The 26,324-nt window shown below is 37.9% G+C and overlaps 1 protein-coding gene across 1 annotated transcript in view; it reads left to right on the forward strand.

Moving 5' to 3' along the window:
- The first annotated feature begins 8,318 nt into the window (after nt 1–8,318).
- The window catches only part of UBXN4 (UBX domain protein 4), a 32,190-nt gene continuing 14,184 nt past the window's right edge, over nt 8,319–26,324 (forward strand). Inside the window, exons 1-6 of the mRNA XM_079135669.1 lie at nt 8,319–8,656; nt 16,081–16,183; nt 18,373–18,401; nt 19,303–19,421; nt 20,294–20,468; nt 25,939–26,032. Coding sequence (XP_078991795.1) covers nt 8,575–8,656; nt 16,081–16,183; nt 18,373–18,401; nt 19,303–19,421; nt 20,294–20,468; nt 25,939–26,032 — 602 coding nt within the window. The 5' untranslated portion in view covers nt 8,319–8,574. The remainder of the gene's footprint in view (nt 8,657–16,080; nt 16,184–18,372; nt 18,402–19,302; nt 19,422–20,293; nt 20,469–25,938; nt 26,033–26,324) is intronic.

Here is a 26,324-nt window from a genome sequence, read left to right on the forward strand (position 1 = left end):
AAAACCTCAGCCACTATGGTACCATAAGCTACATTTTCATGAAGCGTGAAGGGAAAAAAAAATAAAGCTAATAAATCAGTTCATTCAGTTTGGAACTCCAGAGATGATGCCCTAAACTTGATACCCCTTTCTTAATTGCATATAACAGTTTATACCCCACCATGTGACTTACTTGGACTTGAGCACATACAGCAGTTCCTTCTTATCTGTGGTGCCACTTTCTGTGGTTTCAGTTAACCATGGATCAAAAATATATTAAATGGAAAATTCCAGAAATAAACAATTCTGTTTAAGTTGTGCACCATACTGAGTAGTGTGATGAAATCTTGTGCCATTCCACTCTGTTCTATCCAGAATGGGATCATCTCTTTGACTACAGTATCCATGTTTATATACCACCTACCCATTAGTTACTTTGTAGCCATCTCAGTTATCACACTGGCTGTCACTTATTTCAGTGCTCATGTTCAAGTAAGCCTTATTTTACTTAATAATGTTCCTAAAGTTCAAGAGTAGTGAGATTGGCAATTTGGATATGACAAAGGGAAGCCATAAAGTGTTTCCTTTAGATGTTAGATCTTTTGAGAGGGAAAGAGACTACCTTCAATAACTTTTATCAGTATTTTGTCATAATTGTTCTATTTTTTTATTATTGTTAATCCCTTACCATATCTAATACATTAAACTTTATTATAGATATGTATGTATAGAAAAAAAAATAGTATAGGTAGGATTTGGTACTATCCACAGCTTTAGTCATCGACTAGGATTCTTGGAACATACCCTCTGAGGATAGGGGGACTTCTCTACCATCTCGTGTTGTTTGTCATTCTTGTAAAGATTTTATTCCAACTCTTGAAGCTGCACTATCCAAAATGGTAGCCACTAGTTACATGTATCTAAATTAAATAAAATAGAAATTCAATTTCTCAGTTGCACTAGCCACGTTTCAACTGCTCATTAGCCACATGTGAATGGTAACTACTATATGGAACAGAGCAGATACAGAACACTTTCTCATTGCAGAAAATCCTATCACACAACACTGTCCTATAAAACTGGGATAAGGTCCTTTATCTTTGATATCCAGGAGAATCTTATGAATAGTAGACACTGAATAAATGTTGATCAATCAAAGACTACAAATACAGTAAGAATTGAGCATGAGTTGTATGATTTAAGAATAAAGTTTGCTGGGCACAGTGGCACATGCCTGTAATCCCAGACACTCAGTACTAGAGAATCCCTGGGCTCAATCCTCATTACCAGGGAATAAAGGAAAAAAGAAGGAGGAGGAGAAGGAGAAGGCAAAGGAGAGGAAGAGAGGAGAAGTTCAAAAGGATGCAGAGAGATACACTGGAGCAGTCCAATTGTCATTTTACCAATCTTCATTATTAGCTTAGGAAAAGACAGTGTCTAAAATCACCCTGTCATTTGTTACCTGGACAGTGGCAATAGGTTCTGAGTGCTCTCTCTATTTGCCCTTATTTCCCTCATCATCCACTGTCCATACACTGCAGTTACAGTGAACTTTCAAAAACACAAACCTTAATCATGTCACTTTCTATTACCCTAAATCCTCCTAGATCTCGCCAGCTCTGGCCCTTGCTACCTGTACAGACTTATCTGGCAAATGCCCTCTTCCCTCTAGGATTTGGTCCAACAGGACTTTCCTACATTCCTCCCACAAGTCACATTCTCATTTCAAGGGTTCTATCCAGCGATGATCCACTTGAAACTAGAATTCTCCCATGTGTAGCAAAAAATGAGATTCTTTCTATCGAGCACCCCCATACCTTGGTAAGCCTACATTTTGAGCAATGAAATAAAAGCAGAAATGATAAGTACACGTCCATCCCTTGCTTCTAAAACTTCCTGGGAGACCCTTGCTAACTAGGGTAGGATTGGAAAGCAGCAAGTATCACCAGAGAAACTGACATGAATGCAAAATCTCAAGCCCCACTCCACACCTACTGAATTAGAAGCTGCATTGTTAACTAAGTCTCCAGGTTATCTGGGGATACTGAAAATTATTTAGGGGCTGCAGGCAGATCTAATAGAGATTTTCAGATGTCAAGGAAAGATAGAGCCCCTAGATGTGAAGATCCTGAGTTCTTGAATGACTATGTGGAGCAGAGCTCCTTGCACCAATGCCCACTTCTGAGTGCCATTATTAGTCTGTTAAGTGAATGAGAAATAAATCTTGGTGTTAAATCACTGAAATATGATGATTATTTCCACATGTAACTACCCTCTGCTGGAAAATTTATTATTCCCATTCTGCCCTCCAACTTCTATTTAATTCGTATTCATACTTGAGATCTCAATTCAAATATCATTCCTTCAGGTAGCCTATTCTTCCTCCAGACCCCACCTTCAATCCTCTAGATTAAAATCATTTCTGCCAGTAATACTACACTAATAATGTCCTGTGCTTCCTCTTCAAATTACCATTTATCACAATGGTAATTACATGAGTAATCAGCCAATTAGTTGCTTAGTGGTTTTCTACCCATCAGAATGTAATCTTCAGAGACAGTGAGAGTGCCTATTGCTTCTGTTTGCTAATAGATTCCCCACACCAATAGTGCCTTTCTCAATAAGTATTTGTTTGACGATTAAATGAAGAAACCATCTGGCAGAGACGAATACTTTGAATCCTGAAAGGCATATATGTAGTTTTCTTAAGCATGATTTTGGCAGGCAGTCAAAAATAATAGCTAACATCTATTACTTTTTTGGTTGTCAATGGATCTTTTATTTTATTTATTTGCATGTGGTGCTCAGTACCAAACCCAGGGCCTCATACATGCCATGTAAGCACTCTACCACTGAGCCACAACTCCAGCCCCCAGCAGTTAACATTTATAAAGCATTTAATTACCATGTCCCAAGTACTTTCTAAGGCTGTAACAAGGGTTGCTATGTGATTCTAAGGGCCAGAGAGTAGTTGAAAGTAAACATTCTATTATTACCCCAATTTATTCATGGGGCAAATGAAGTGTCAGAGAGGTGAGGAAATTTGGCCAAAGTCACTCATCTAATAAAGGTAATGGCATTCATGAACTGGTCAGGCTATTTCCAGAGTTCAAAGGTTTAACTACTTGTGTTACTGCCTCAAGACTTGTTAATGCTATAGCAATTGCATTTTTTTATTTATCTTACATCTACACGACTTAAAACTCAAGAATCCTTTCCATAATTCCTGACTGGGTTCCTGTCCTCCCACAAGAATTTTAACATTTTAAAATCCCATATTGGTGCGGAGACCTGTAATCCCAGTGACTTGGAAGGCAGAGACAAAAGAATCACAAATTGGAGGCCAGCCTCAGCAACTTAGTGAGACCCTGTCTCAAAATAAAAAATTTAAAAAGGGCTGGGATTGTGGCTCAGTAATAAAACACCCCTGGTTAAATCCCCAGTACCTCTCCCCTCAAAATTCCACATTGCTGATCAGTCTTCTGCCCACCCTGCGCCCTTCAGGACATTGATTCTCCTCTACTTCCCCACCACCTCCTTAAATCAAATAGCTCCTTTCTGCATTCACTTCCCTCCCCAACCAGTTTAAAATTCATGTTCCCATTTGGTTGCTAATGTCCTATACTCCCTTTTTGTTTTTTCTCTCACTGCCTAGCACCCACAAACCTATAATAATCCAAGCCTCTACTTTATAAGTGCCTGCACCCAAGGACTGAATTACCACTGGAGAAAATCACACATTTGGGCAACTTCAGGTGCACCAAAATTTCACCTGGCCCTTAGCATTCTCTGGCACACTATGCTTCCCTAGCCCACTCCGCTCAATATTATTTCAAACCTTCTACCTGCACCCTAGGTGCTGATTTCCTTACTTCCCTTCTCACTATCAGCAAATGACCTCTTCTTCATATGGGGGGGAAAACAGTTAAAGTCTTCAAGTGAAAATTTCTTCAAAGTATTGTCCTGAAACTTATAAACTTATTTAGGTTCAATGTTATGTTTTCTTTCCTCTTCTTTTTAAAAATAGAGTGTTTCTCCTATCTGCCTGGACTCTGATTCTTTAGAAAGGTGGTGATAATAAGTAGCTATAACTAACTTCCAGTCACCTAACCAGTGAGGACAGTTATTATCTCACAAAACAAGAACTATGAAGGCAGAGCAGTCCTACAGTTGGTTTAGGAGCTCTATGATGTCACCATACAAGTTTTCCATATTCCATTCTGCTAATCTTAGAGCATAGGTAATGTCTCTCCTCATGGCCACAAGATGGCTGCAGCAGTACCAGGAATCATTTGCAAACAAACACATCTAGCTGGGCACCTTGGTAGTGCAGATCTATAGTCCCAGCAACTCAGGAGGCTGAGGCAGGAAGACTGCAAATTTGAGGCCAGCCTGGGAAACTTAATGAGACCTTGTCTCAAAATAAGAAATAAAATGGGTTAGGGACATCCAAAAAAGAAATCTTTTACTTTCTTGCAGGTGTCTTTTTTTTTTTTTTTTTTTTTTTTGCAGTGCTGAGGATTGAACCCAGGGCCTTGTGCTTGCGAGGCAGGCACTCTGCCAACTGAGCCACATCCCCAGCCCACAGGTGTTTTTTATTATTGTTGTTGTTATTAGGAAAACTTTTCCCTCCCATCTTGACAGGGCCTCCCTCTTTGCTGTGTATTCAGTCTTTCCAAGACTAGCTCCTACCACTTACATTAAACCTTGTATGTCCCTCCTGTCTTTAAAAAGTTGTCTTTCTCAATCTAAATCTCTGTCCAGCTAATAATGTCCTTTTCTTCCTCCTTCCCTTCGTATCTATTGACTCCCATTCTTTACCTCTTCTTGCTTTTCAAACCCTTGCCATCCAGCTTCCACACAGAGGAACCCACCAAAATTGCTCTTGCTAAGTTTATGGACATTTTAAGACCTCAGTCATATTCACGTCTTGTCTCACTTTTCCCCACCTACTTAGGCATCAGCACCCTCCAGTGCTTCATCCTGGTATGTACAGAAATCTCAAATACCTATCTCTAGTCACGAACTGTTTTCTGAGCTCCAAGTCTAATACCTATCTGCAGGTAACATCTCCATATTACTGTCTCTCCAGCATTCCAAACACTTCACATCTTCACATACTCCTCTCCACCAACTTGCTCTTCCCTTTAGTGTTCCCTGTATCAGTACTATTACAGTTTCTTAGGCTGGGTGTGGTGGCATCCCTGTAATCCCTGCAGACTCAGGAGGCTGAGGCAAGATTGCAGATTTGAGGTCAGCCTTGGTAATTTAGTAAGGCCCTAAGCAATTTAGCGAGACCCTGTCTCAAAATAAAAATAAAAGGGCCTAGGAATGTAATGCAGAGGAAAAGCATTCCTGGGTTCAATACCTAATACCCAAAACAAAACAAAACAAAACAAAAAACAGAAAACCCAAATCCCCTCTTGACTTATTCCCCAATCTCTACCTCTAATCAATCAACAAAACCTACTGGTGAAAAAAAAAAAAAAAAAAAAAAACCCTATTGGGGGGCTGGGAATGTGGCTCAGTGGTAGAGCACTTGCCTAGCATGTGTGAGGCACTGGGTTCAATTCTCAGCACCACATAAAAATAAATAAATAAAATAAAGGTATTGTGTTCATCTACAACTAAAAATTAATGTAAAAAAAAAGAAAACCTATTGGGCCTTCCTCCAAAACATCAAATGTAATATATTCACTTCTCTATCTCCCTCTCTCATGCAGGGACGATTCATTTTTTTTTTTTTAATCTTACTGAGGTTGGCCTTGAACTTGTAATCACTGCCTTAGCCTCCCTAGTCACTGGGTTTATAAGCTTGCACCACTGAGCCAGGTGAGGATAGCCTCTTAAATGGTCTCTATATTTCACTGCTTATACAAGGTATTTCATAAAAGGTATTTACTATACTGCAATTTAAAAACACAAGCTTTAACAGCAACAACTATTTTTATAATTCTTCAAAGACTTTCTACAATTCTTAGAAAAATGTCTGCAATCCTGAACATGATTTTCAAGTCCTTGTTTGAGCTGCTTCTTGTCTATCTTTTCATCTCATTTTTACTGTACTCCTTCCTTTTTTCTTTCCATTCTTCGAGTGCACTGTGGTGTTTGCTTGCCTTGTTGGTTGGTTTGCAGTGCTGAGGATAGAACCCAGTGGCTCACACATGCTAGGCAAGCATTCTGCCACTGAGCTGAACACCCCAGCCTGAGTGCACTGTTTGCTTGGTTGGCAGCTTTCACAAAGGTGATTCCTCTGGAATGATCTTCTCTAGCTAGAGTTCCTATTATTAGTTCCTATTCCTGTAAACCCAGTCCCTTTCTTTGTTCTGTGGCTCATTTTCCACCAGCAAAATGGGTCCACTGATGCCATTTCATCTCTGCATCCCAAATTCCTGTGTGAAACTTTATTCCTGAACAAACAGCTGAGATGATTTGTAAGGTTTGCACCCTGTCCGGTCTTTTTGTGCTAATACCTTTGATAGGTCATTCCCTCCCTCATGAAGGGTTTTTCTGACCTTTACTACATGTTTGGTCTTGTCACACACTTCTATAGCATTCTTAATTTCCCTTCTTGTGGCATTCATCATCACTAACAACCACTTCTTCAAATGTCCTCCCCAGTCACTGGACTGTACGGTCACAGGGTCCTTGTCTGACTGCCTCACTACATCACTACCAAGTACAATGCCTGGTTCACAGAAGCTAAACATCTGATAAATGAATGAAAAGCTATGAATGATTCATATAATATTTAATTATAACCCTAGGAATAATTGAAGACAGTTCTGGAATTTCTAGGTCAATTAATTTTTATTTAAGTTAATTTTAACTAATACATACAAACCCTACATAGTAATGGAATACCATGTGATATTTTAATACATGTATATATCATGTAATGTTTAAATTAGGTTAAACACATCTATACCATCATTTCTGTATGGTAAAAACATTCAAAATCTACAGGAAGGTGTGGTATTACATGCCTGTAATCCCAGCAACTCAGGAGGCTGAGGCAGAAGGTTTGCAAATTGAAGGACAGTCTGGGCAATTTAGAGATATCCTATCTCAAAATTTAAAAAAATATAAATAAAAAAGGGTGTAGCTCAGTGGTAGTGTGCCCCTGAGTATTGCAACCAATCAAACAAACAAAAACACCAAAATCCTTCTAGCTTTTTGTAGACTGAAATTTAAGAAGTCCATTTCAAGTTGATGTTAAAGAACAACTCTAGCGGTAGCGGTGGTTTATGCTTGTAATGCTAGTGACTTGGAGTCTAATACAGGATGATTTCAAGTTCTAGGCCAGCCTTAGCAAATTATCGAGAACCTGTCAAATACAAAAGGGCTGGGGGTGCTGGGGTTGTGGTTCAGCGGTAGAGCCCTTGCCTAGAAGGTGTGAGGCACTGGGTTCGATCCTCAGGACCACATAAAAATAAAGGTATTGTGTCCACCTACAACTAAAAAATATATTAAATAAATGAAATAAAAAGGGCTGGGGAGGTAGCTTAGTGATAAAGCAACCCTCGGTTTATTCCCCAGTATCACACACATAAAAATCAACTCTGATTCTGAGAAATGGTGTACTATGTAAGCAACAACTGCAATCAGTGTTATGTTTCAGTTTATAATACTGAGAGATTTGCATTAAAAAAGTACAAAAACTGGAATGCAATTTCTTAGCTATTTTTAGGTAATATATTTATAGGAAATGGGTATTTTTGTATCAACTTAATCCTGCAAAGATTTTCAAATGGTTGCACTGCTGGAGAGAAATTTAATTGACGTAGAATGTATAATGTAATCACATATGCAACTTCAAGAAAACACATAGCTACTATTTTGACGTTTTTTAATAATCTCCAACCAATGTCCAGGAAATTACTGAAGGCCCACATTCTACTAATATCTATCGTCAGGCGCATGGACTATATATTTCAAAAAGTGACTGTTGGAGTATTTATCCTTTTTTTCACAAGGTCGGGCGAAGTCCAGTAGAAACCAAAACCTTGGGATGGATCCCTACAAACTTCATTTTATCTCATACGGGGTCCGACTATCTCCACATTTAAGGGTTCAGTGAAGCTGAGAATAGGATATTCTGGTCAGACAAACACTTCCGCTTCCCTCTTCCTCTTGATAGAAGTGTAGCGGCGCTCTCCACTGCCCTTTCGTCGTGCCTCGGAAACTACAAACACGCCTAAGACTACAATTCCCGTCATGCCTCACTGCAAGCAACGCCGACACGCCCGTAGCGGTTAGTCATCCTTCCCACTGCCTCTTTCCACTTCCCGGACTGCGGGACTTGAGGTCTATCCGGCGCGCGCACGCACTGACTTGCCAACGAGACACGACGCTGGGGCGCTGAGCCGACGACGACGTGTGGCCTCACGTGACGCGGGCGCTCCTTGCCAAGCGCGCGCTTGCGCGCGTCCCACGGGGCCACTGACGGGAGTGCGCGTTTGTGAGGAGCCTGAGGCGGGGGCCGGGCCAGCTGAGGCTGCGGGGGCCTCGGGGCCCGACGAAGGAGGAGGGCGGGACCAGCTCCAGTACTGCTGTGATTACACACCGAACGAGTTCCTGGGCCCAAGGGGAGCGATGCTGTGGTTCCAGGGCGCCATACCCGCCGCCATCGCGTCGGCTAAGAGGAGCGGCGCGGTCTTCGTGGTGTTTGTGGCAGGTGAGGTGGGGGGAGGGTCCGAGATGCGGCCAGGACACCCCTTCGGGCCTACTTTCCTCCTCTGTTCTGCCTCTGTCTTTTCTCCTGGATACGCGGGCACCTCTCGGCTTACGCAGCCTGAGATCCCGCGCCCAGGCACAGCTGCAGCCCCACCCCCGGTTCACCCCGATGCCCCGCTCTTAGACCCTAGGCGTCCCCAACCTTTGCTCAGTGCTCTGAGAGGCCCAGGAGGCCTCCTAGCGCCTCCGCGGTCCGTTTGGGATACAGCAGGCCCGGCCCACCACCCAACAGCCTCGGCACCGAGGCGGGAGGCACCGTCTGGGCCTGGCCCCCAAAGCGCTCTGAGCCCCACCGACACCTCCCTGCGCCCGGCCAGGCGCCGCGGGAGCGAGGCCCTCACCGCCCAGCTACGCCCGTCCCCGCCGAGCCTCTCACCCGCGCCTACGGAGGAGCTGGCGCAGGCGGACCCCCAAAGCCCCCATGCCGGCGCCCTCTCAGCCCCAGAGTCCCTCGTCGGAATGCTTTGACGCCCTTTAGTTCCTGTGCGCCGGTGCGGGTGAGAATGGGCCATAAGGCGAGCGGTTGGGTTCGTGATTAGTAATGGACTGAGGAAGAAAGCTGTGTCATCGGTAAGCAACAAAGAGAAACCACCTGATGTTCACGGTTGCTGGGGTTACTGTGTTCCTGAAACGCAAACTTTAGAGGTTCAAAAATTTTTGTGATGATAGTGCTAAGGGGTGGTCTCAGATGGAATAACTACTTTGTTGCAAGTTGATTTTTAAAAATTCTTCTATTTTACCATTGGCTCAAAAGAAGTACTCTCTAAATCTGTGGTTCTTCCCATTGTTTTCCTAGCCTAAAATTAACGTAGTTTTCTAGAACACGTACTAATTTTACTCTATGTTGCTCTGCGTTATTTTGCTCCACATTCTTCTGTTTTATTGCTGAAATCTTGTAAATTTACAGTAAACCGTCTGCCGCTGTGGTTTTGCGCATTGTCATTACATGGACCAGTATTTGTAACAACTGTTAATTTGAGGTATATTTCTTCAACTACTTGGGTTTAGTAACGGTTTACTCATTACCAAATATTTTTTAGTAGTTGTGTACTTTAGGTATAGAACAAGTTGCTGAAATCGAATTTAGCATTAAATTTGAAATTTTTAATTGTTTTGTTATGCTAAATTTTTATTGCTATTAATTAGAAGACCGGAATAGTTTTTATTCTGTTATGCTGTCTGTTCAGGGGTTATATTATGCTTTACATAAATTACTGTTATAATCAAGTTAGGGAAAACATGGATAAAAATGAGTGGAAAATGATGACTTAGGCTTATTATGAGTTCATTAATAGGCTATGACAACTTTAAATTGTTTTTTCACATAAACTCTCAATTGGTTCTTGTGGTAGGTAGAACTGGTTTTATCATCACTGTTTTATAGATGAGGAACTTGAGTCCACAGTCACAAAGTGGTTTGCACCAGAGTCATACACAAGAAAAATTTACATTTTAACAATCTAATTTTTTAGCTTCAAAAAAGTGTGCCTGCCCCTAAACTGGGATTGAACCCGGGGGCCTTCTACCACTGAGCTCCAGCCTCAGCCCTTTTTATTTTGAGACAATTTTGCTAAGTTGCCTAGGCTGACCTTGAACTTACAGCCCTCCTGCCGCGGCCTGGCAAGTAGGGATTACATACCTGTGCCACAGTGCCCAGCACTTTTGTGTTTAAGGAAAAAACTGAACAGGTATAGGTTGCTTATGTAATTACTTAAATTGGTGTAGAAATAAATCTAGGACTATGGTAGTCATGTTTTTGAACAGCAAATAACTGATGGTGTCCAAACATTCCTAAAAGGCATTCTTGAGGTAATCAGTTAATTTGAAAGAAGAAATATTAATAACTATTTAATTTTTTATAGTGTTAGCCATGGAACCCAGGGCCTCCTGCATACTGGGAAAGTACTCTTAACACTGAGTTACATCCCTAGCCCAAAATGCTAGATTTAATTAACAAATATTTAGAAACTCATTCAAAAACACTACTGTAAGTCTTTGGAATAAAGTTATGGGTATTATATTTTGGGGCATTGTGTGTATATATTAAAGTTGTACTGATGAGCAGTTATTACATGGATTTAGAATATTAACTCTGTTGAATGTTTGTAGAAAGATTGTTGACAAGATCTGTCCCTTAATCTATTCCAAAATACAGTTAGCTTTTCTAGAGTTTTAGCTGGTTAATCCCCAAGACTAAGTAGGATTAGTGTTACTCTAGGAATATGTAGACATTGTACTCATAAGTCCGAAACACTTTCAGATTGCCTAGAGCTTTGTTCATAACTTTGAAGAATATATCCAGAACTATCATGATTTTCTTAGATTGATCTGAGACCCCCTCCCAACAATAATATATCAGTTTAATGAAAATTTTAAAATGGCTAGGAGTGATCTCAAGTGTATACTTGGTTCATAAACTTATTCAAGTGGGAAACGTTTTAGGCAAGGTGTTTTTATTTAATGAAATTTTCTTTTTCTTTTGTATTTTTTGACTGGGTTTTGCTATGTTGCCCAGGTAGGCCTTCAACTCCTGGTCTCAAGTGATGCTCCTGCCTCAGCCTCTTAAATAGTTGAGATTATAGGCATGCACTACCGGACTTTATCTAGTGAAATTTAAAAAAAAAAAAAAATTTATTTGTTAGATGGACAATACCTTTAGTTTGATTGCTTTTTGGTGGGGTGTGGTACTGGTGATTGAACTGGTGATTGAACTCAATCGTTGAGCCACATCCTCAGCCCAATTTTGTATTTTATTTAGAGATAGGGTCTCACTGAGTTGCTTAGCACCTCACTTTTGCTGAGGCTAGCTTTGAATTGGTGATGATCCTCCTGCCTCAGCCTCAGCCTCCTGAGCCACTGGGATTATAGGCATGCACCACTGTGCCCAGATTATTTTTTTATTTTTGTGTCGTGCTAAGGATCAAACCTAGTGCCTAGGGGCTGGAGTTGTGGCTCAGTGGTAGAGCACTTGACTGGCATGTGTGAGGCCCTGGTTTCAGTCCTCAGCACCGCATATAAATAAATAAAAGATTCATTGACAACTAAAAAAACCCTAGTGCCTCACACATGCTAGGTAAGCACTCTGCCACTGAACTGTAGCCCCAGCTCTCTAATGAAATTTTCATGGATGAATTAAAGTTGATGTTAGGAGACTAGAAAGGTTTTTGCTACTTCAGCCAACAGATTAATAATAAGAATTTTCAGTTGTAACTGTTTAAATTGAAAAAAGTAAAAGAAGGTGTGTGTGTGTGTGTGTGTGTGTGTGTGTGTGTGTGTGTGTGTGGTGGTGGTGCTGGGAATTGAACCTAGGGCCTTGTGTATGCATACCAACTGAGCTATATCCCCAGCCCAATAATTTGGTTTTCTTGCAGTAATCTGAGGAGGAGTCTGAAGTGAAGGTGTTTTTCTATTTACTAATTGGTGTCCCTGAGGTGCGTTTAAATTTGTTAATATCAGATACCACTTAACTTTTTTTTTTTTTTTGGCTGTGCTGGGGATCGAACCCAGGGCCTTGTGCTTACAAGGCAAGCACTCTACCGACTGAGCTATCTCCCCAGCCCCTTTTTTTTAATATAGACCACAAAACCAAGTTTTGAGCAGTTGAGATCTTTTAGGTTGAAAGGTCAGGCTATATGAGGGTGTGCAACTCTGCTTTAGAATTTAAGTGCCATGGATACTGCTAATACTATCAAGAATACATTGTTTTCTCCTAAAATCATAGGCCCACCTAACTTCATAGTGTGGTTGATAAATTGAATAAGAAACTAAAGATACTAAAGTTGACAATTAGTTATTTCACTGGGTAGTAAGTATTAAGAAAGGTCTGAATTGAAAATTTTATTCAACTTTCAACCTCTGCTGCTGGTGTGGCAACTGTTCCCCCCAGAAGGCTGTTATGGACAGACACTGGAAATGAAATTGTGATATTTAGGACCCTGACCACATGTACATTATAGGTAAGGGACCTCACAAGCCCATCCATACTTCCATCCACTTATGTGACATCCTCATTTAGATCCCTCACGAGTTGATTCTCAACCGTAGAAGTATATTTACTGCTTAAATCTGTTTTTCTCTCAGTGTGAAATTTTTTGGTGGCACCACTGTACGTCCAGTAGGCTAAACATAAGTGTGAGAGTCATCCTTGAATCTTTAACTCTTTTTTATATTGTTATAATTGTTCTGTTTTATTATTTTTTAAAATTTATTTTTATTGTAAACAAATGGGATACATCTTGTTGACTCTTTTAACTCTTTAAATTCTCTGTCTTGTGCTCCCCATTGTTTATGGCATTCAGAGTCACTCAGGCCTTTCCATGCATGTGTATTACTTCTGATTGGAGAACTGTGGCGTCGTGTGGCTTAGATTTTTCATTCTTTTTTTTATTAATTTTTTAAATTAAAAAAATTTTTTTAGTTGTAGGTGGACACAATACCTTTATTTTATTCATTTATATGCAGTGCTGAGGATCAAACCCAGTGCCTCACACATGCTAGGTGAGCGTTCTACTGCAGAACCGCAGCTCCAGCCCCAGATTTTTCATTCTTAAGGTCTTAATTTAAATGTTATCTCAGAAAAAGTTTCCCTGATCATTATAAAAGAGGCCTCATGTCGTTTTTTTCTTAGTTATTTTATTCATAGCATTTATTACTGCATGCATTTATAGTTGTCCACTTGTTTAAAGTTTTTGTACTGTTAGAATTTAAGTCCCAAAGAGGGCAGTGTTTCATTTGTTTTATATTTAGTGCATAGCCCATTCCTAGATTAAAAGAACTGTGAAAATAGTGACTATTAAAGAATTTATAGTATGAATGTTCCTGTATAGCTATTTTTTCTAGGTTGATAATTGAGTCATTTACTTGGAATTGTATTGTCCCTTCTCACCTCATGATCTCTGGAGACCTTTCAGGATGCTCTCATTTGCCAATGGTAATTTTCCCTCTTTACTGCTTTTCAACATCTGGGAGTCTGTTAAAGGGATGTTCTTCTTGGTCTTGGTCTGTGGATGTATTCTAGTCTAGCCCATTTACATTTCCCATGACCAAATTTCTTTAACTCCTGTTCTTGGTGTTCTTAGATATCATTTCACACAAAATATATTAAAATGTATGAGGGACAATGGTTGTAGCTCAGTTGAAGAGCGCTTGCCTAGCTTGTATGGGGTACTGAGTTTGATCTCCACCACATAAAAATAAACAAAATAAAGGTATTTAAGGAAAATCTACAGCAGTAGAGTTAAGTATTCTAGAAATGGCAAGATTCTTACTGTACCAGCAGTTTATTTATTTCATTGAATACTTATTGAGTGCTTTCTGTATGCTGCATATTTACTATATGCTAAGTTCTTTTTAGGAATTTGAGTTTTATGATAACATGGAAAACAATCCTTGCTCTTGTCTAACTTTCTTACTGGGAAGAAAGATAATAAACAGTAAATGTATAACACATGGTATATTAGAAAATTATAGGTAATACTGGGAAAAAAATCAAGACAAGGGAGCTTTGCACATGTCTGAGAATATAATTTTTAGGTGGCAATTAGGGAAGACTTTACCGAGTAGGTGATATTTGAGGAGAAATTTAAAGGGAATTGAGAGTTAACCATGTAGGTATTTGGGGAAGAAAATTCAAAGCAAAGAAGACAGCTGGTCAAAGATCATAAAGCTGGAGCATCTTTTGTATTTGAGGAATATAAAGGAAAGAAATAACAAGAAAGCAAAAGGAAATGAGTTCAGAGAGGTAAATTGGCCCTTAATTTAGAGATGACTAGGAAGTCAAGGATAACTTGACTAAATCCACTAATAAAGTTGATTTGTTTTGTTGGTTTTGCCATTGCTGGGGATCAAACCCAGGGCATTCTTACATGGTAGGCAAATTCTCTACCCCAGACCTGTTTTTGTTTGTTTTGTTTTGTTTTGTTTGAGTTAGAGCTTCTTTTTGTTTTCCAGGCTGACCTCTCACTCCTGAGCTAAACAGTGCTCCTGCCTCAGTCTCCCAAGTAGATGGAACTTTAGGCACATACCACTATGCCCAGCTTAACTAAGCTTTGACCTGAGGACTGAAAGGATGGAAATACCATAAACAGATAACTGAGGGAAGGCAAACGGTAGATTAAATTAGGAGAGGAGGTACACACTGGAAGAAAGCAGTTTATAAAAATGAGTAGGAAATAATCTCAACTTCTTTTCTTTTGGTACTAGGGATTGAGTCCAGAGTCACTCTATCACTGAGCTATATCCCCAGTTCTTTTTTTTTTGGGGGGGGGGGTAACCAGGGATTGAATTTAGGGGTACTCAACCACTGAGACACATCCCCAACCCTATTTTGTATTTTATTTAGAGACAAGGTCTTACTGAGTTTATTAGTGCCTTACTCTTGTTAAGACTGGCTTTGAACTCATGATCCTCCTGCCTTAGCCTTCTGAGCTGCTGGAATTACAGGTGTGCGCCACTGCGCCTTTTATTTTTTGATTCAAGGTCTCACTGAGGTGCTCAGGCTGTGCTTGAATTTGTAATCCTCCTGTCTCAGCCTTCTGAGTCACTGGGACTATAGGGGAGTGGATTTATGTGTGTGTGGTGCTGAGGATCAAATTCAGGGCCTTCTGGATGCTAGGCAAATGCTCTTATCACTGAGCTGTGTCATCAGCCCTGGTGGATTTTTATATATAATTATACCTGTGTTATCTCTCATCCAAAGCAAAATAAAGAACATTTCCAGCCCACAAAAGGCACCCATGTACTAGCACTTCTGCCCTTCATAACTTCATACCATAGATTAATTTTAGATCAGCATAACTTTTATAATTAGTATACATGTAATAAAAGGCAAGTCTTAAACTACAAACAGATTGAATCTGTCTCAGTGTACTTTGAAGGAAGTTAGGAGATTAAATGCTGTGGTATGAAAATATAAAATTCAACAGAAAGATGTTACAGAAAGGAAAGGTATTGCACTCATTTTCTAAAGTCATATGTACAAAAGCCAAAATAGGCACAGCACATTTCTTCTACTGACTACCTATCGTGGTACTATTTGCATTATAATTCGGATGTCTTTTAAAAAATACATGTTATCTAAATTATAGTATTTTGTTTTTCATTGCTCTTTATTACATGAACACTTAGGAAAAATCATTGTTTCTTCTTATTAATTCTGTGGTGATGGGGATTACACCCAGGGCTTTGTGCATGTCAGTTAAGTACTGTATCACTGAGTTACATCTTTTGAAAAATCACTTTTCAAATTTGGTAGAAAATAGCATTTGGGGGATTATATTTTATTTGAAGTTTCAGTTTTCTAGAGAAAAGAATTTGTCATCACCAAATCTGGCCTTATATTTTGAGAATTCTTGAAATGTTTTACAGGCGATGATGAGCAGTCTACAGAGATGGCTGCAAGTTGGGAAGATGAGAAAGTGACAGAAGCATCTTCGAACAGTTTTGTTGCTATTAAAATTGATACCAAAAGGTTTGCTTATGCTTTAATATTTCATTCCTTTTATTATTTTATAATCATGGTCTTTTGTTGTGATTTATGGATATTACTCTTGGACTATAAGAATGCTGATGTCATGTTTGTAGGTATCTAAGGCATACAGAGAACATAAATTCTAATTGTCTTTTTCCAAATTCATCTTTACATCTGGCTGAAAAAAATTTCAAGTTTTTGAAGTTTACAGAGCAGCCATTTAAGTTGTACCAGGAATGCAAAAGAACTGTGGACTCTAGCTTCCAAGAACTTGGAACTAAGTGTAAGCCATATATTGAATACCTCTGCAAGTGAGTGATATCTCTTTACTTTCTTGGACCCTATTTTTGGGGACACAGCCATTTAATTCAAAAGGAATAAGGACATTTATAGATCCTTCATAGTACCACATATCCACAAATCTATTTTATTTGTTTTTCTATTTGTCCTCTCTGCCTTTAAATTTTTTTTATTATAGGAAATTTTTAACTGAGTACTATAATAAACCCCATGTAGTTATCAGGTGGCTTCAATAACAAACAGCTCAGTTTTCTTTCATCTATATCCTACCCATTCCTATTCATCCCATACGCTTTTGAAACAAATCACAGGCAAGGCAAGCACTTTACCGACTGAGCTATCTCCCCAGCCTGGATAATGATTCTTAAATCATTAAAATAAAACTGTGATACTTCAGAAACAAACTCATAATTATTCAATTTCATTAAATAACCAGTGTTTAAATTTTCAGTTTATCAGTCATAGTTTTATTAATGTATCATAGTTCTTTTGATTTGGGATCATTCAGATCTCTCTGAAGTCTCTTAGTCTGTTGACTTCTCCTTCACCTCTTTTTTTTCTTTGTAATATGTTTTGAAAAAATTAATCATTTATTCTGTACATTTACCCTGTGGTTCCCTACATTCTGGATTTTGTTGATTATAACCCTTTTGATGTCATTTAGTTCTTCTGTCCTCTGTCCTCTATTTCCTATAACTAGGTAAGTAGATTCAGGTCCCCCCTTAATATCACTTTTTAGATAGTGATATATCCTTCATCAGAAGGCTATAATACCTTGTTAGCAGGTAACAGTGATCTGTACCTAGAGGGAATAACTCATTAGCAATTACACAATAGTATTCCTGCCTTTTGATATTGATAATATGAGAATTAGTAACATGTTTGAAAATCACAAGATTAAAATGCTCAAAAATTAACTTATAGGCTTTTAAACTTTTAAAGAATTTTCCACATTAACAAAAATACTACAATTAAAACCGTAGTATGGCCTGCCTTATACAATAGTTACCAAACTTTTGTTGTGCTGTACTAGTGTTTGTGTGTGTAGTGCTGGGAATAAACCCTAGGGCCTTGCATGTGCTGGGCAAGTGCTATACCACTGAGTTTTATTCCCAATTGTGCTTTTTTTTTTTTTTTTTTTTTTTTTTTTTTTGAACAGAATCAGTCAACTTAAATACATTGTGTCATTTTATTAATATTGTCTGTTGTCTTCCAGAAGCTCCTCTTAGAGTCAGCAATGGCAGGAAGAATATAAGGGTTTGTTGGAATTGCGGAAGACATGAGAATTAATTCTTGGAATTACTCATCTACATTAATTAATATCTTATTGGTGTTATATTCTCTCCCTTCCCTAATCACCCAGTTCCCTTCTCTGGAGACAATCAAATTAAGAAAATGTGTTTGTTTTTTCCATTTTGTACAAAAATGGTAGCATTTCAACCACTTTTCTGTTCCTTTTTTCCTTTTTTGTGATTGTATAGTGTTTATTGGTGGATATTTAGGTTTTTTTGGATTCCTTTTTTGTTACACAATATAATGTTGATATGCACAAGTAAGTCATAATCCTATCTTGTTACAGGTTAAATTTTGTATATAGGAATACCTGCTGCTGAGGAAGCATCATGGATCATGGTAGATATGGAACAAATCCAGTCATCATTTAGGTTTAAGAGCAAATGATTCTTTAATCTGAAAATTATAAGAAAGATAAACCCAAAAACGTCTAGTGAAATAAGATTTACAATTTTTTCATTCCACTGATCGCTGTTATAGGAACAGATAATTTCAGAAAAAGAAGTTGTGATTGATAACAGTTTTATTTAAAAACTCAATATTTGGAAAAGAGTTGCGTTCATCTAGTGATTTTCCTCTTTCATTTTGTTTTACAGTGAAGCCTGCCTACAATTTTCACAAATTTGTATCCTTTCAATGAGGAATTGACTTCATATGTGCTTGTGCACACACACACAATTTGCTGCATACGTACCTTTCTTTTGGCTAATTGATAAAATTTATTAGTTATATTTTTTATTTAGAAAACCTTAAATTCTTATTTGCAGAAACATTACAAAGTATCCTTTGAGATAATACATTGTATTTTCATTTACTTTTTTATATTTTCTTAGTTTTCAGTGGACCTTTATTTTGTTTGTTTGTTTGTTTATGTATTTATTTATATGTAGTACTGAGGTTTGATTCAGGGTCTCAAACATGCCAGGCAAGTGCTCTACCTCTAAGCCACAGCCCCAGCCCAGTACATTGTATTTAATGGGAGAATAGAATTTGTTCTTTTACTGTGAATATCTGAAAATCCACATGGAGCAGTTTGGTTGAAATGTTAGAAGTAACTGTCAAGAGGCAGCTAGTAGAATGATGGATATTAAAAAAAAAAAAAAAAAAGTTACAGTGTAGAAGAATGGAGAGTGTATTCTTCATTCAAATATGTTATATAAATTATAGCCAGGTGCTGTGGTGCATACCTGTAATCCCAGCAATTTGGGAGGCTGAGGCAGGAGGATTAAGTTCGGGCCAGCCTTAGCAACTTAGCAAGGTCCTATCTTGCTAAAATAAAATAAAATGAACTGGGATGTAGTTCAGTGCTAAAACTCCCCTGGGATGCAGTCCTCGTACAAAGATAAATAGATAAATTATAAGTCATTTTACCTTCCACATGCACTATAGTTATGGTGGTCGAAATTATTTTATAAACATGTTGGTGGATTATATTGTGAAATCCACAAAAATAATTTGTTACTAATAATGTTTTCAAAAATTATCCTTTTGTTTCACGTGAATTGTTAGACTTAATTAAACTACAGATCCTGTAGTGTGTGTTCCATCCAGTTTCTTTATTGGAGACAGTGGAATCCCTTTGGAAGTAATAGCTGGAAGTGTTTCTGCAGATGAACTCGTTACAAGAATTCACAAAGTCCGACAGGTGAGAAGGAATAGATTTGTTCTTTGCGTAAATAAGGGGAAATGATCTATTATCGAAATTTGACATTGAAATATTTTTGGAGTCCCTCTGTGTATTTAAGAATCTGCTATACTATTAAATTTAAAAATATAAAGACCATCTTCCTGAAATGTTTCATTGTTTTTGTTTTAAGAGGTGCTGTTAAGCCACGTGTGGTGTGCATGCCTATAATCCCAGCAACTCACAAGGCTAAGGCAGGAGGATTGCAAGATCAAAGCCAGCCTCAGCAATTTAGCAAGGGCCTAAGCAACTCAGTGAGACCCTGTCTCTAAAGAAAGTATTTTCCTAAAAAGGGCTGGGGATAGGGCTCAGTGGTTGAGTACCCCTGGGTTCAATCCCTGGCACCAAAAAGGAGGGGAGGTGGCTGTTATGTTTCCCAGGCATTATGAATATACATATGCCTTTACCTAATACTTGAGTAACTTCTTACTCAGTTTTCTCTTTTGCCCCCTACCCCAACCACATAATGCATATCACCATTACTTTGTTGCAGGAGAGAGTTACTATCTTATTAAGACCCTGTCTGTATATTGCTTGACATGTTTTAAGGACTTTAAACTCAGTTTCTTATTTCAATCCACTTTGGGAAAAGACTAATAATATAAAGTTGTAACTTTTTCTTTGGATTTAATAACACCTTTTTTATGGTCTTACCAGCTTGCAATTGAATTCCATGATGTAATTTTGTCATTTAGGATTATAAATTTTAGGTTTGTTTACTTATGAAAGTTTAGTACTTATACTCTAGTATAAGTGATTTAACTCAGTTTCATTTATCATGGTAAATTCAGATTCTTATGTGCTAATTAAGTTCCAATTTATTTTCTTCCTAGATGCACTCATTAAAAGGTGAAACATCAGTGGCAAATGGCAGCCAGTCAGAAAGTTCAGTGTCTACTCCATCCGCCTCATTTGAACCTATTGACACATCTGAAAACTCTCAGTCTAGAAATATGGAGCTTTCTGAGACACCACCTACTTCTGATATAAAGTCAGATATTGCAACAGGTAATTTTTAGAATACCTTTTTGGGCAAAATAGAATTATCCCTTCACTTTATTTTAAAGAGCATGGATTAATATTTTTTAAACTAAAGGGCTGGACATCAATATTTATAGCAACTCAATTCACAGTAGCTAAACTATGGAACCAACCTAAGTGCCCTTCAATAGATGAATAAAGATTCTGTGGTATATATACACAATGGAATATTACTTAGTCTTAAAGAAGAATGAAATTATAACATTTTCTGGTAAATGAATGGAACTAGAGAATATTATGCTAAGCAAAATAAGCCAATCCCAAAGAACCAAAGGCCAAATGTTTTCTCTGATTGGCAGGTGCTAATTCACAATGGTGGGGGAGGAGAATAGAGGTATTTTGGAGTAGACAGAGAGGAGTGGAAAGAAGGGAGGAGGTGTTGGGATAGAAATGATAGTAGAATGAATTGGATATTATGACCCTGTGTGCATATGATTACGGGACCTGTGTAACTCTTATCATGTACAAACAGATGAATGAGAAGTTATACTCCATTTATATATGATGTGTCAAGATGCATTCTGCTGTCATGTATAACTAATTAGAACAAATAAAAAATGTTTTAAATCATAGGACTTAAAAAAAAAAACCTAAAGGGCTGAGAGTGTAGCTCAGTGGTAGAGCACTTGCCTAATATGCGTGCAATATTTAGGTTTTGTTGTTGTTGTTTTATGGTGCTTGGAATTGTATCCAGAGGTGCTCTACCATTCGTCTACATCCCCAACCCTTTTTTTATTTTTTATTTTGAGAGAGGGTCTTTCTGAGTAGCTGAGGCTGGCTTTGAGCTTGTAATCTTCCCTCAGCTTCCTAAGTAGCTAGGATTACAGGCATGCACCATTGTGCTACTGGACATTGTTTTTCTTTTTCTTATCTTCAACTTAAAATTTTTAATTTTAGAGTGGTCTTAATTATATCCGTGTCATGTAATGGCAGAAGATGATAAAGTCAGAGAATATATCCTTTATTCTCAGATACTCTGTAGTAAATTCTGCTGCTGTGCTATATATGTACTTCAAGGAATGTCGTGACATTTTGCAGTTTTATAACTCTCCCAGTCTAGAGAATTTTGAAAGGTTCAAATGAACTAATTTATTTGTAGTTGTTTTTGTAACCTCTGAAATGCTATATATACTTTTAAGGGAATAGTATTATTTTTTAATTTTATTTACTTATTTGGTACCATAGATTGACCTCAGGGGCACTTGACCACAAAGCCGCATCCTCAGCCCTATTTTGTATTTTATTTAGAGACAGGGTCTTGCTGAGTTGATTAGCATCTCTCTTTTGCTGAGGCTGGCTTAGAACTCATGTGATCCTCCTGCCTCAGTCTCCCAAGCTGCTGGAATTATAGGCGTGTGCCACCATGCCCAGCTTGTATTATTTTTAAATTACATCAAAAAATAAATATGAAAGAGAGGTATAGAAATAAGAGGTGTGACTGCAAAAGGGTTGGTAGAAAAGGCAGAAGAGAAGTTTTATATTATATATTTGGAATTGTAGTCAGAGTTATCTAGTATAAAAGCTTTGTATCAGGCATTGTAAAGTTAGGTAAATCCATGAAGTGAGAATATTACTATCCTAACATGTAACCCTACTCTAGTATCCCAAGCAGATAACCATCAAGCCTCTGTAGATGGGATTATGTCCTGATAAACCCGTCACAAGTTGAAAAACACTGAAAGTCCAAAGGACATTTAATATACTTAACCTACTGAATATCATAACTTAGCAATACAGTACACTGTAGCATATCAGTAGTTTACCTTCATTATCATGTGGCGACTGGGAGCTGTGGATTGATGCTGCCACCCACAATAGAGAATGTGCTGTATATTACTAGCCCAAGAAAAGACCCAAATTTGAAGTGTGGTTTCTACTAAATGTTGTGTATGCTTTGACAGCATCATGAAGTTGAAAAATCATTAAGTTGAACCATTGTAAGTAGGTGACTCTTTGTATTTGAATATGTTCCTGATAGGAAGCTCATCATTTCCTTGCTAGGAGGCCTATGTTTGAACAACTTTAGTTTTCAAAATAAATTCTAAATTTTTATTATATTGAGCTATAATTGATGCACTATAGCTTCTCATTAACTTCAGTGCTGCTTTTTGGAATTACACATGGCAGGTTTTGAATATTTGAGGAATAGCTATCAGTCTTATTTTGAGGTTTTATATCTACAGATCATTCACATTTTGAATGCATACAGAACTGGGTCACTCCATTATGAAAATAGTTCATTTAGGTCTACAACAGAATAATTAACCTTTTATATTTCTTAAATTCTGCATTCCATTTTGGGGATATATGATTCCTCTGATATAATTTCCCTTCAGCCTGAAAAATTTCATTCAGCATTTCTTATAGTGCAGGTCTGAGGTCTTACCTAAAAATGTCTCTTATTTTCATTCTGGAACAATATTTTTGCTGAATGTAAGACTTGGAGTTCAGTTATTTTTCTGTATTCTAAAAGTGTCATTCTGCTGACTTTTGGTCTCCATTGTTTTCTGATGAGAAATTTCCACAAATTCTTACTGTTCCCTCCTTTCCTGTGGAATATGCTCTTTTTCTATGACTGCTTTCAGAATTTTTTTTTTTTTTTTTTTTGGGTTTTTTTTTTTTTTTTTTTTTGGTTTTCAACAAGTTAACTGTGATATACCTACATAGACTGGTTTTTTTTTTTTTTTTTTTTTTTTTTTGGTGCTGGGGATTGAACCCATGGCCTTATGCTTGTGAGGCAAGCACTCTACCAACTGAGCTATCTCCCCAGCCCTAGACTGTTTTTTTGTTCGTTTTTTTGTACTGCTGGTATTGAACCAAGGGCTTGCACATGCTAGGCAAGTGCTGTATCACTGAGCTACACCCCCAGCCCTTTTTATTTTTTATTTTGACATAGGGTCTTACTAAGTTGCATATGCTGGCCTTGAACTTGGAATCCTCCTGCCTCAGCCTCCTAAATTCCTGGGATTACAGGCACATGCCACCACCCCAAGCTAGGTTTTTGTTTTGTTTTGTGTTGTTTGTTAATGTTTTATATTTATCCTGTGTGGGGTTTGCTGAGTTTTTGTAAATGTGTGACTTTGACCAAATTTGGCAAGTTTTAGCACATTGTCACTTCAAATATTTTCCTGTCCCTTTTCTTCCTGTCTTAACTAGAGCTAATTACATGTGTATTAGGCATCATGCTTTTGTCACACAGGTTCATTTTCTCAATCTTTTTTTCCACCTCTTCTTTGCGTTGGAAAATTCTGTTGACCTACAAATTCACTGGCTGTTTTTAGATGGTATATATTTCCATCAGGGGATATATTATGCCTGATATTCCAGTTGACTTTAAACCAAAGTTAGAACTTCCTCTAATACATTTTCATTGTGTTTCAATTTTATCAGTTGTTTTAGCTTATAGAGTTTTCTTTTTCAATCCAGAATTTTTTATTCTGGATTAGCAGTTAAATATGACTGTTAAGAAACTGACTTCCACCCACTTCTGGGTTACCCATAAAGTTAGAGATAAATGTTCTGCAACCTCAGTTCATTTATAAAATATTGAAAACAGATCTCTGTAGTATACCATTGGGAATCTTCCTCTGTATGACATCTATCTATTTCTCTTTGATTGTAGGTCATAAATTCACCTAACTGAATTGCTATACAGCACTTTCTTTCCCCAACTTGTCCTTAAGTTTTCTTCAAAAGTTTTGTTCACTTTGTTGCTGATAATTATGTCCTTGGCATTCATTTTATTTACTAAAAAGTTAATTTCCTATTGACACTGTTGACTGCCAGTGGTTACTATTACTTATCCAAAGATTATATGTAGTGGTGTGCTGGTAAATGTTTAACAAAAGGTTCTGTGGAAACTTTAAAACCTTACTTGTGGTATTTGCTAATTTCCAAATGTACCTACTCCCACTATGGTTGATTGCAAGCTACCTAGAAGATGACACTGAAGGCAGAAATAAAGAGATGTGCAATCGCGTTCAGTGGCACATACCCATAATCCCAGCAACTCGGGAGGCTGAGGCAGGAGGATCATGAGTTAAAACCCAGCCTAAACAACTCACTGAGACCCTATCTCTAATAAATACAAGAAAGGACTGGGGATATGGCTCAGTAGTTAAGCACCCCTGGGTTCAATCCCTAGTACCAAGAAAAGAGAGATGTGCACCACTGGATTTACTTGGTAATATTAATTATATCTATTGCTGGCTGAAGAATTACTATATGCTAGTCTCAGTAGTTCTGAGCATTTTTACTTGTATTAAAATATTTTTCTCTTGTATGAAGTTATCCTCGTTTTGCACATGAGGCACACAGATTAAATTACTAACTGAAGTGACTCCACAGGACTCGGTCCCAGTCGTTGTTGTTCCATAATCTATAGTTCTCTTCCAAAGATCATAACTGGGGGCTGAGGATGTAGCTCAGCTGGTAGAGTGCTTGCTTCACATGCACAAAACCCTGGGTTCAATCTCCAGCACCACCAAAGAAAAAAAGAAAAGGAAAAAAGTAACTGTAAAGAAGAAAGAGGTTGGTGGCAAATGGTAAGAAGAGAAATAACAGGTTCTAAAAGGACGTAAGAGGCCATAACACTCTTCTGGAATAGGCCAAGATAAAATTCTATCCTTTGGAAATCCTTTAGAGTACTAGTACAGATATAAAAAGACTCTAAGGAATCACTTGGGTCAACAGAAAAAGATCTTTCAGACCACTGTAGTCTAGAGTCATACCCAGGATCAAACTTGACTTCTAGAGCAACAGTATTCCACACCATAGAGCTACATGAGACTATTTTGTTTAAAATTAAATACAGTTAAAAACCTCGTCCCTCGCCAGCAGTAACCTCATTTCAAGTGTTCAATAGCCACATGTAGCCAGTGGCTAATGTATTGGACATCATAGATACTGTATAGCACTGCTCTTGAGTAAAGCTTACCTCTGGCCATCTATACCTCCTGAAAAACTGATCTCTCTTCATGTTTTATTTTTGACCTTTACTTTGGTGACTTTCAATTGGGTAGTTGCCTTATTTTCATTTATACCCTATTTTATCCAGATCCAAACATTAGGATTGGTAATTATTTCTTGTCTACTGCTCTTTTCTTAGGGGAAATGTTTATGAAACAAGATTATTAACAGATGTCATAACCCAGAGGTTATACCTTTTAAAAATTGCATTAAAGCCAGGTGTGATGTTGCATGCCTGTAATCCTGGCTTCTTGGGAGGCTGAGGCAGGAGTATTACAAATTCAAGGTCAGCCTCAGCAATTTAGATCCTGTTTCAAAACAAAGGTGGGGGATTATCTGGGGGAAGTTGAGAATATAATTCAGTGGTAGAGCACTTCTGGGCTAGATCCCCAGTAACCCCCCAATAAATAAATTTTTAAAAATTTCTTTGAATGCTCTAAATCTAATTTCTTTTTATTTAATAATTAAGGAGGAGAAAGTTCAGACCACGCCACTTCCTCTCAGGAGCCTAGTGGATGTTCAAGTCAGAGACCTGCAGAGGACCTCACTGTCAGAGTGGAAAGGTTTGCTCTTATTTTTGCAAGTAGCATTTTGTTTTAAAAGGCAATGGTTTTGAGTTATTTCATTAATTTAAATAAAAGCTAAAGTTTCACAAATGAAGTTTTAGAATTTTGGGATGAAAGTTTTGATTGCTCGACCTTTATGTTTATAAAGTTTACATTCTAAGAGATAAAACTTGTCTGTGTCTCTGAAATTATCAGTCAGCTATAGGTCTGATCATTCTAAAAATTCCTTTTTTTACTGGTAATTTGGTATGTATGTTTCCATCTGTCACTTACTTCTTTTCTCTCTGTG

The sequence above is a fragment of the Sciurus vulgaris genome, assembly GCF_902686455.1.
Source record: "Sciurus vulgaris genome assembly, chromosome: 3".
Lineage (NCBI taxonomy): Eukaryota > Metazoa > Chordata > Mammalia > Rodentia > Sciuridae > Sciurus > Sciurus vulgaris.